The 10,886-nt window shown below is 39.7% G+C and overlaps 2 protein-coding genes across 7 annotated transcripts; both read right to left on the bottom strand.

Moving 5' to 3' along the window:
• Positions 1-4,638: 4,638 nt before the first annotated feature.
• Positions 4,639-6,138, bottom strand: LOC121994714. Of its 4 annotated transcripts, none has more exons than XM_042548731.1 (2): positions 5,983-6,138; positions 4,639-5,464 (listed from the first exon to the last, which is right to left on the bottom strand). In XM_042548731.1, the coding sequence occupies exon 2, from the start codon at positions 5,427-5,429 to the stop codon at positions 4,797-4,799; it is 633 nt and encodes a 210-aa protein (XP_042404665.1). In that variant the 5' UTR covers positions 5,430-5,464; positions 5,983-6,138; the 3' UTR covers positions 4,639-4,796. The 4 variants fall into 4 exon arrangements, with proteins under 4 accessions (XP_042404665.1, XP_042404614.1, XP_042404706.1 ...); XM_042548680.1 differs by having other exon boundaries at positions 4,639-5,382; positions 5,983-6,130; XM_042548772.1 differs by lacking the exon at positions 5,983-6,138 and adding an exon at positions 5,595-5,918.
• Positions 6,139-7,111: 973 nt separating this feature from the next.
• Positions 7,112-8,966, bottom strand: LOC121995014 (cyclic nucleotide-gated cation channel beta-1-like). 3 transcript variants are annotated; one of them, XM_042548935.1, is made up of 2 exons: positions 8,512-8,897; positions 7,112-8,410 (listed from the first exon to the last, which is right to left on the bottom strand). In XM_042548935.1, the coding sequence occupies exon 2, from the start codon at positions 8,368-8,370 to the stop codon at positions 7,282-7,284; it is 1,089 nt and encodes a 362-aa protein (XP_042404869.1). In that variant the 5' UTR covers positions 8,371-8,410; positions 8,512-8,897; the 3' UTR covers positions 7,112-7,281. The 3 variants fall into 3 exon arrangements, with proteins under 3 accessions (XP_042404869.1, XP_042404922.1, XP_042404828.1); XM_042548988.1 differs by having other exon boundaries at positions 7,113-8,410; positions 8,602-8,966; XM_042548894.1 differs by having other exon boundaries at positions 7,118-8,410; positions 8,583-8,966.
• Between the last annotated feature and the right edge of the window lie 1,920 nt (positions 8,967-10,886).

Here is a 10,886-nt window from a genome sequence, read left to right on the forward strand (position 1 = left end):
ATTTATAGTTCCGTCGGTAAATAATTTTGTAAATACCGACGGAAATATCGTTTCCGTCAGTAAACCATTACGATAATTGCCAACGGAATACTTATTCCGTCGGTAAAATAAAAAAAAATTACAAGAAAAAATTTATATTTCTTTTTGTACCTTGTTTACAATCCATATATACACTAAATCATTACAGACGATGACATTTCATATATACAAACACATACAAACAATCGCATCCATACAAACACATACAAACAATTACTTTCACACCTACAAACACATTTCGTATATCCTAATAATTCATACAATTCATACAAACATAAATAAACTATAACATCCATACAAACAAAGTAATATAAATAAAAACAATCACAATCATCTAAAACAAATAAAATTTAAACAAATCACAATAATAGAAACAAACTAAACTATCCAAATTTCCATATATAAATCCAAATTTATAGAATCAGATATTTAAATACATATCATGATAGAAAATACTCCAAATTATACATCCGCATACAATAGAAAATCCTGCAGAAAGTAAAATGCAATAGAATATGATTATTTATGAATAAGATAAAATTTTTATAGTGATTTATATATAGCTAATTTTGATACCTGGATATAAATGAGCATATGATGATGACGATGACGATGACGATGATGATCAATATGTCAATAGGAACTCCTGAAACATACAATAATAAAATATTTAGAAATATGCAAATTAAAATATCAAAACATAATAAATATAATTTTGTAATACTATAATGAAATGCTGAAACCTAAAAAAGAATGATGCATACCTCAACTATTCATGATTAGATCTTTCAAAAATACACAAACAAACAAAAGGTTAATAATTAAAACTAAGTAGGAAAAACTACTTACAAAAGGATGATCCCTCCAAAACTTTGTAAAGACTTCCTCTAGAAATCATTACAATGGCACTCGTTAAATATGCAAGAAAAGAAATAAGAGCAATGCACTAAAAAAGTATAATGTTTAACTAATTTTACATGTCAAGGTATAAAAGATACCTAGATCATATTTTGGATATCTACTGATGGTGATGAATTGTTCCTGAGAAAATGTAATACAATTAATATCATATTTTAGAGGTGATCAGATTATAATTAATATCAAAATAGAATAAATATATTTTGCATGTTTTATAAGTGATAAATAAAAAAAGGTAAGTTATAGTTATACAAACCTAATCAGAGTCCTGTGGGTCTTGAGTCTCTTGTAGAAGAAGAACTAGGACGAGCCCTGGCTCTTGGATCTTCAGATGATTTAGAAGTCTTGGAAATTGATGAACCTATTATAGTTAGTTATAAACTGACACTATCCTCTAGAACAATTTTAGATTCAAAAGCTACTAGATTGTTCCGTTGGGAGAAGGATAAGATGAAGATATTCTTACAAAGAGATGAAGGTGGAACGAAGCAAAAGAGGTACAACATTGAATATGCAACAAATTTTCCAGATGTGAGCGCTTTGCTATCACATCTGCAAAATTTGTTGCATATTCAATGTTGTACCTCTTTCGCTTCGTTCCACCTTCATCTCTTTGTAAGAATATCTTCATCTTATCCTTCTCCCAACGGAACAATCATGTAGCTTTTGAATCTAAAATTATTTTAGAGGATAGTGTCAGCTTATAGCTAACTATATTGGATGTTATATTGGTATAGTACCTAGTTTGGATTTTGGCTACATCAGAAGATGTGGTAATGAATTAAATAAAATCAAATAACCGAGGCCATAAAGGATTTTGAAGTTGAGGTTCAATAGCGGATTGATACTTAGTTCATGAGTCAATACAACATCATATCAATTGAACAAAGTGTAACAAAAATTAGAATTCACAACCAACTGCATAGCCTCATCTAACTACCATGTAAGTCCCCGTATAGGGGAAGATGTGTTGGTTCACACATCTTAATTAATGAAGTGTGAAGTGCGAATTTTGTGGATCATGCTGCACCAAAAGCATTTGAGTGAACTATGTCATTCACAAGTAAAAAAACACAAAAACAAACTATTAGTACTAATAATTTATGTGGTCGATCATCTCTTCGATCGCATATATATATAATGTTTGCACAAATTAACCCAACTTAATTTGAACCACAATTTTCATTTTCTATAAGGAAATTAAACTGATTAATTAATTAATTAATCATTTTTGGGTTAAAGAGGCGACACTAAGAAATTAAAAACCACCCATGAATACCTAATGCATACTATATTTTCCAAAATTACATAAGTTGGATTAAATCTTATCAGAATTTGGTTTAACACTGATAAGATTATCATTTTATATCAATCATGTAGATGGTATATTCCTAGCCAATGGGTTGAAGACATCTTCAGACAATTTTCATATATATGAAGACCCTGCCCATTCTAGCTAAAATCTCTAGTCATGAGGGAAAACCTTATAATCGTTATTAACAAAGATACACAAACTAAAATTTTGAATTTTTTGAAACCCCATTTAATTAGTTTAAAAGATTGGATCAATACTAACAATTGGATCAATTTAACTAGCTAGCTTGAGTCATTCTGTATTGGTTGGCTAGCTAGCAAGTTATATAAAATAACAAGTCATCTCTTGTCTCCTCCATCAGTTACTCCATATATTCATATAATATTCCCCATTTATTTTGTGTCCCTACACAATAGAGAAAAAAATTGTAGTAGAAACCACTTGCTGGCAGCCAACACATCCATCGGCACAGCCGTCGGCCGCTTGCAAGCGCTCGGCACAGCTACCGTTCACTTGCAAGCGCTCGGCACAGTCACCGACCACTTGCTAGCAGCTGGACGACCGCTTGCTAGCAGCTGACCGGCACAGTTGTCGGTTGTTTGCTAGCAGCCACCGGCAAGCGACAGACCGCTTGCTAGCGGTCGGCACAACCACCAGCGTGCGGCTAGCGCCCGGCAAAGCTGCCAGCCATGTGGTAGCGACTGGCGGAGAGGAGAAAAATGGAGAGGAGAGGAGAGAACTTACCTGAAGATCATCGGAGAGGAGAGATCGCGTCGGAATCGCCGAAAAGGAGAGATCGCGCCGGAATCGCCGAAGAGGAGAGATTGCACCGGAATCGCAGAAAAGGAGGAAATCGAGCGCATGAGAGGAGAAGGGTTGGTGCCCTAATTTTATTTTCGGGATTACCGACGGAATCTAAATTCCGTCGGTAATTACCGACGAAATTTAGATTCCGTCGGTAATCCTGATATTTTTGCTTTTATTTCAGGATTACCGACGGAAATTAGATTCCGTCGGTAATTACCGACGGAAATTATATTCCGTCGGTAATCCTGATTTTCCCCGTTAATAAATAGTTCCCATTATTGTATCGACGGAAATTTAATTCCGTCGGAAAATATTACCGACGGAATATTAATTCCGTCGGTAATATTCTAATTTCACCGACGGAAAATTAATTCCGTCGGTAATATTTGAGATTACCGACGGAAATTAGATTCCGTCGGAGATTACCGATGGAAATTAGCTTCCGTCAGAGATTTCCGACGGAATAATATTTCGTCGGTAAACCTGATTATTTTTGTAGTGAATAATTCTAAATCTTCTTGTGATAGTGTCACAGTGATGAGTCATTCAGTCACGTTCATCCTCACGTTTCAGATGCAGGCAAATTTCCCATAGATGATGTCAAATTTGATCATGTCTAAAATCAATAGAGACGGAAGGCTAGATACGTGGCTCATATGTTGACTTCTTGAAGACTCTGATCCTGCAAAAGCAGCTCCAAGCTGTCCTGCTTGTCATAAGGAGCATTAGTGAACGGACCAGAGAAGGAGTCCCCACTGTAGGTCCTACGGTTCTCAAGTCAGTGATCAAATCGAGTAAAGGAACAGTGAGAGGAAGAGTAGCTATGAGTGTGTAAAAATGCGTAGCATAGTATACCCCCGCCTATAGAAGGAGACCCCCTTTTATAGTGTTACTATTTGTCTGTGCATGAATCTCAAAGCGTGTCCAAAAAAAAGAACAGAACATAAAGATGCTCTGACACCTTTCCTAAAATAGACCCGTAATCTCTGCGTTTGATAGAGAAGAAGCTTCTAATGTACAACTTACATATATAATATTCACTATCATTCATGGCATAAAACGCCAAAAAAGAATGAGACCGTTGGGCTGGAGGGCCCACTACCCACTTACCAGTCAAATAGACAGATCAACCTTCCCCATAACTTGGTTGGTAGTCGCTTGGCCGATTGGACATATAGAATGTCGTCGGGACCCATCCTTTATTCGGCCTATCAATTTTAACGAAAGAGTTCAATTGGTCCGAGCGTCCATTCCTTCCGATCAGACCATAATTTCAATTGGCTGGACTGATCAATCAAGCTATCTTAGAGAAATTTTGGCCATGGAGAGTACTGACTCATCTTGAGCTATTTATCCATATTGAGAGACTTGACATCCGACCAACCCGATTGTCCGGCCGAATAATCTCTTAGCCCAATGGTCCGACCGGCTAACCTCTCGACCGTAATGATTAATTGCACTGGCTTTAAATCTTGACTTTAACCACCATATTAGCCGGCTTCCGCACTTTGATCCGACTCAAAAAATCTACCTCAATCATTATATCAGATGTGATCGAATTGATCAATCTTCGGAATTAATCGGGAACAGTAGTAGCAAGAGAAACATTATATATAATTTCTCTCATTTTTAACTTATTTCCACTCAACATATATCTCTCGATACAACTAATGACAATAGGGATGAAGTATCACTGGACTTTGCATATGTAGCTAGCTCAGGCCTTAATCCCCACTCTTGAGCATTTGATGGAGCCCCTGATGATGTCGATCTCGATCAAATTGTCCTCTTCATTGATTTCCGATAACAGCTCGGTGAGTCCATGTTGCCTCACTGAATCCTGGAGAAAACTTGGCAGGCATCCATTTGATTGAGGCAGTGGCTCCTCGTGTGCAACAAAGTGACCGTCTGGGAGTGAGATCTCGATGAGATTTTCGTCGTCGGATATCATCGAGTCCTCCGGGTGGCAAGCGTCTTCAGGCGAAGCACTTGGGCTTAGATTCTCTTCATCCTTTTCAATTAAGCCAGTAGTACCCATGCATGCAGTTATCTCACACTCCGATCCTTCTGATTCCAGCGACGTCGCAACTTCCGAGCTAGTAGCTGCCTCTAACTCAGTGGTCGCCTTCTTGTCTGCAAGACTTCGTGATGCTCTCTCAGCTTTGCCAATCCGTCTGATAACAAGGGCAGCAGAAGGGGAAAGCACGAGCAGAAACAAAGTAAGAAACGTTGAAATCAAATGATCATTGCAGCAACCCCAGAAGATCAGGAGTAGACAGAGTGCAACGGCCACCCTAGTGTTACTGGAAGAGCAAAGAATTGTCATTTGATAGAGAAATGGTCCTAACATGAGTAAACAAGAGTAAGAGCAGAACTCAGATTCGCCTGCAAGGAAAGAGATAAAAAGGAAAAAAACTTGAATTCAGAAAAGAGTAATGGAGCATGAATAAGGGAGATCTGATCATAAGTAGAAAACTACAAGTATAGCTTTTCTCCCTAGTACTGAGGCTTTTACCACACTTCACTCTTCCCAGAGGTCTTAAAGGAATAGATTACTGTCTCCAACATCTGAGCCTTCAGTGCGGGCATCACTCCGTAGGGTGGTCCTGTCCTTAATTGTGATTCTCTTGGGAGAGGTAAAGGTTTTGGTTTTGAGCTTGCTCCAGTGGCATAGAAACGGGAGCAGCCATGTGCAGGAGCTCCAGTCCACCACATGGCACTCTACTCAGTGAATCCAAGGGAAAGTTATGCACAAAGGTGAAAGCTATAGCTTCTTAACTATTCTTTCTTTCCAAGCTTTTGCGACTCCAAAGAAATCAGTTCAGATTAAAACATGACTGTATGTGTACTTGGTGATATGAACATATTTACCCCATCGAAAACATTACACACTAAGCACTGACCTCGCCATCTCTGCAACTGCAACTGCAACTGCAACTGCAACGGGACCTTCACCTCTACCGAACTGAAGAAATATGAAATAGAAAGGACCCATTAGATGGACAAGAAACAAGTAGGAGATATGAGTGCCGTAAAAGGGTGAGACAGTGGAAGGAGTAGGTGACACCAATGTGCCAGGGATCTTCCGAGCTATCATTAGTTAATTGTCCGGATTCAAGGACCTTGTCTCCTAGTAATGATGGGCTCAGATGTGAGTTTCCCAGGTCCCTGCCATAGTGCCATGGCAAATGAGTCGTTGGTGATCTCAGTGGAGAATCGAATGGAGGAGTCCCTTCTGGTTTCTTCATCATTTTGTGCATGCTTGCGTATGATTCCCCATTCATTATGCTTTTAGTCCATTGATGTTTTCTCTCTTTTTCTTCATAATTTCAACTTGATTTTAACTCACTCATCCATAAATAATAAATTAAGCAACTGAAAGATAATTAATGTGTTATCCAATTCGATATAAAAAAAATTGTAATTATTCAGACACATGTCGGCCGGTTTGAAGGATTGACCATATAAAGCAGAGTCACATGAACCCTAATAAGCCATTGCACTCTTCCATGGTTTAAATTAATAAGCTTGGAGCTTCAACAATGCCTTCCAATTTAATTGTGCTTGGGAAACCACTGCATGGGGAGGATAAACTGGTGTTTTTTATAATAATATATGTGAATATGCTACATGTGGAGCTTAATTCAAGTGGAAGCTAGGGATTGGAAGGGGGCTAACTGTTGGAGAATGTTGTGTGTGCTTGGGTAACGAGCTTGTTGAACTCTTGTATGCCCTAAAAAAGTTGTACATGTTCCCAAGAAGTACTAACAGTTAATTTATTGATGACTTTGATTACCTTTTCATTTATTTCAAATAGTAGCCTTTCATGCATACAGAGGGACCAGAATATAGAGCAGCAATATTCAGTTGATAAGTGGAAAATATAAAACAGTCTGCTGTCAATTTTTTTTTGATATGTGAAAATGTTTTGTTAAAAAGTTATTTTAATACTTTGGCACCATTTTCTGGTTTCTTAGTTTCAATAAGGCCTAAACAGAATGAGAGCCTAAGAAGAAATTTCTTTAGTTTCAAGCAAAAGCGCCAAGTTGAACTGGAGCTTCTTTCACATACAGATCTTAAAGATCATTCAAAACATGCGACATTCCTCTGTTAGCGAAAACAATGTAAATTTAGTTTTGCTCTGAAGAATTCAGGAAGCAAAATGAAACAAACTGTTCACAAATTCCTTCTGCCAACTTTCTCTATGCTGCCATGGCTCCCGGCTTGCTGCTTTGTGCTTTGCTTTGGATGTCCAACGAACTCAATGCATCTACATTCACGTCTCTATTTCTCTCCAGGGATACCAGAGAATTGCCAGCTTCTAATCCAACAGCTTTGTTAATCTCATTGGTAGCTGAAGAAGTTTCAGAGTCCTTTTGCTCCATCGCTCTTTTGGTCTTCAAGTTGGGAACTTCCCCCTCCTGGTTCAGTATCTTTGTTGTGTTTATTTGTTCACGAACAACAGTTGTTTGATATTGTGAAATTGTGACATTATTTGGATCCACCTTCACTGTGAGCTTAGCAGGAGATTGAGCCTGCTCTACAGATACCGGCATTTCACCTGCAGCTGTTTGGTTGTTCATGGTGCTTGAAACTCGTATACCAGACTGTTGTCCCTCATTTTTCGATTCAACTGTCGTCTTATTTTGCGACGAGATGCTGTGTAACATTGGAGCTCCAACTGTCTTTGCGACCGTATGATTTTGCAAAATGGAAATTCCTTGGTGAACGATGCTTGAATTGTTTCCTCCTGCATTTTCGTCGAGGTTCTTCCAAATTGCTTCATTTTCAGACTCAGTTTCTGCTGGTTCATTCGATTGGGTCACATGAGCTACAGCACTGGATGCATCGTCGGCCTTGAAACTCCTCTCTCGCGCAGCCTGAGATGCTTCTTCATTCTCTTCCCTCTTTTGAGCCGCTTCATCATGATCATGTTCGCCAAACTCTTCATGCCCAGCTTCTTCTTCTTCTTCTTCCCTGGCTTCTCCAGTAGATTCTTCACCTTCATCCTCAACTTCTTCATCACCATTCTGCATCTCCCTAATTGCCTCGACCTTATTCATCTGAGAGAGTTCCTGCTTGCTAAATTTCTCAACATCGATCGGCCTCTCGCCTGCCTTGAATAATGCTTTTGAGCTCCCCTCTTCAAATATTTTCTTCTTGCCACGAGAGTGAGTCATCTGATAGATCAGCCAAATGCAGATGGCAATCACCAGGCAGACTTGAAGAGCATTCTTCATCTTCAGACCCCCTTTTCCTCTCTGGTTCCTACTGGACACCTGCCTCAACATGCTGTTTCTCTCTCAATAAGATCTCTTGATTTTCAAATGCCTGTCCAAAAGCACAAAATAGAACAATCCCCTCAAGATTTCAGCGCAGAGAAAACCAAAATCAAACTCTATGCAACATGATCAATATACAATATGTCTTACTGGATCAAATCTCAACAAAAAGAGAAAGGAATATATACTAAATTCGACTTCCACAATGCACTAACAATCACCTCTAGAAGTCCAAATCACCTTAGAACCTTGCAAAGTCCAAAGCCGAGGGAAGACAGAGATAGGGGAAAGGGAGGACCTTGATGAGTGTTTGCTCCGGCCAATGGCAAACACATCCAGTGAACATTGATTGACATCCACCATGTATTCAAGTGGGGATTAGTTTAATCCAAACTTGCTGTATTCAACACAATAATTATCGTATTTAAAAATGAAATAAAAAACTCTTACTTGTCTCCAACTAATAAAGAATTATAGCCTACACTGATCTCTACTTTCTCTTATCCTTTCCAGTTTCTTTTCTTTTCTGAAGAGCCACTTCTGTGCAACTGCAGAGATCCATCATCCAATTAATGTTCTTTTGAACTTGTTTGTCTTCCGAATGCTCAATTCATGTGTCAGATTCCATTCCACAAAGAGATGACAGCTTGAACACACTTAAAAAGTGAATTGAAAGCTCTTTCTGATAAAGATAAACGATCTTTATCACACTATATATTCCTTTGACTGTCTTATTAATGACGTTAGTTACAAAAAAAAAGATACACACAAATAACGGAAGATTCCTCGGATGATGACTATATGTCTCCTAGAATATATATTCTCTTATTTGACAACTTTTGACATCCGATATTCATTGTCACCTCATGATTATAGAGATTATAGAGGTGGTATATAAAAGGGGTTCTCTCCGATAGCAAGGTATGCTTTGGAACATATTTTTACTATGCACACGCTTTGCTACACATCTATTGTTCAATTTCCCGCTTGGACATTACACTGACTTGAGTATCGGAGGATCTTCGCCAAGGACCCCTTCCCTGATTTTTTGTACTGATATTTGTTTGTTCTCTCGAGTGTGTGCAGGAAGGATTCTCACTCCCATTCGCAGCCCCTACTCTAATCTAGAGTCTTCGTTTAGTCAACCTCACCGCCACCTGCCCAGTGCGCCATCTCTCTAGCTTTTGGACATAATCATATTTGACGCTATCTGTGAGAATCTTTGTCTGAATTTGAAATGTAGGGATGGAGGAAGCTGGATGACTCACCACTATTACTTTGACACAAGAGGAGTTAGAAATGTTGATCAACGCCTAAGTGCAGAAGTTGATGCAGCAACAAGCGGCAACAACTGGCAGTACTTTGTCGCACGATCCTGCTGTGTCAACATCAGGTCCTCATACTGAGCGAGGGGCTGGGTGGGAGGTCCAACTGAGCTCCAACCAATTCTTTCGGCGGTTGGTTTGGTGTCACCATATGTTCCACCAATCAACTTACTATCTATGCCCCAATCGCCTGCATATCACCCGGTGCTATTTCACAAGCCGCCTAAGTATGTGGGACAAGAGGAGCGGCCCCAAGGATCATCTTCTAGGGATGCGCCCACTCAAGATTTACATAAAGAAAAAGCCCCGATGGCTAGTAGCTCTCCCGAACGAATTAGTACGTCGTTCTGTCAGGGAATGTTGGACGATAAATTGCCTAAACACTATCATCCCATAGCAATAGGAGAATATCCAGGGTCCACAGACCTAGAGGATCATCTCCTGAAGTTTGAGAGCACCACTCTCCTTCATCAATATATGGATAACGTAAAATACCAAGTGTTTCTCACCACACTCTCTAGCTCAACACAGAGGTGGTTTAAACGACTGTCGGCCAAATCCATATGCAGTTTCAAGGATTTCCACAACTCTTTCCTTCACCATTTCTCCAACAGTCACAGTTACCATAAGATCCCCTTGAGCCTCCTCTCACTCAAGGAGGGGTCAAAGGAAACGCTCCAGGCTTACATCAAAAAATTAAATTAGGTGACCATGGATGTTCCCTCGCCCACCCTGGAGATTTTGGTGAGCACCTTTTCCTAAGGGTTCACCGACAATGATTTCTTTCGCTCTCTCATCAGGAGGCTGCCCAGAGATTTTGATCATCTACTTAGCCGAGCAACCCAATATATTAATGAGGAGGAAGCATAGTCCACTCAGAAGAAGGAAGTCTTTGCGCCTGCTCCAGCCTCTGCTACAGAGCGTCGAGCGCCTCCATCGCTTCTCCCACATAAAGGGTCTCAAGCAGGTCCTCCCCCACGTCATCCAGAACCATGGCCTCAAGTTGTGCAACATGTGGAGGTCGGGGCGGGTGGAGTGCCCTGAACTCCTTAGATGGGCTCCACCCAGATTCTATACATACCACCGCTCAGTGACTCATGACATCCAAGATTGTTATCATTATAATCATGGGAATCACCAGGCCGGTAACCAAGGATATCGCATACATTCTCCATCTCCCAATCGTCGACAATATTAATG

The sequence above is a fragment of the Zingiber officinale genome, chromosome 1B (genome assembly GCF_018446385.1).
Source record: "Zingiber officinale cultivar Zhangliang chromosome 1B, Zo_v1.1, whole genome shotgun sequence".
Taxonomy (NCBI): Eukaryota; Viridiplantae; Streptophyta; class Magnoliopsida; order Zingiberales; family Zingiberaceae; genus Zingiber; species Zingiber officinale.

Coding starts and splice junctions, on each gene's coding strand:
- LOC121994714 (XM_042548680.1), bottom strand. CDS start 6,074: ATGGGTCCTTTCTATTTCATATTTCTTCAGTTCGGTAGAGGTGAAGGT. Junction 5,383..5,982: donor GCAGTTGCAGAGATGGCGAG/GTCAGTGCTTAG, acceptor TTGCTCTTCCAG/TAACACTAGGGTGGCCGTTG.
- LOC121995014 (XM_042548935.1), bottom strand. CDS start 8,370: ATGTTGAGGCAGGTGTCCAGTAGGAACCAGAGAGGAAAAGGGGGTCTG.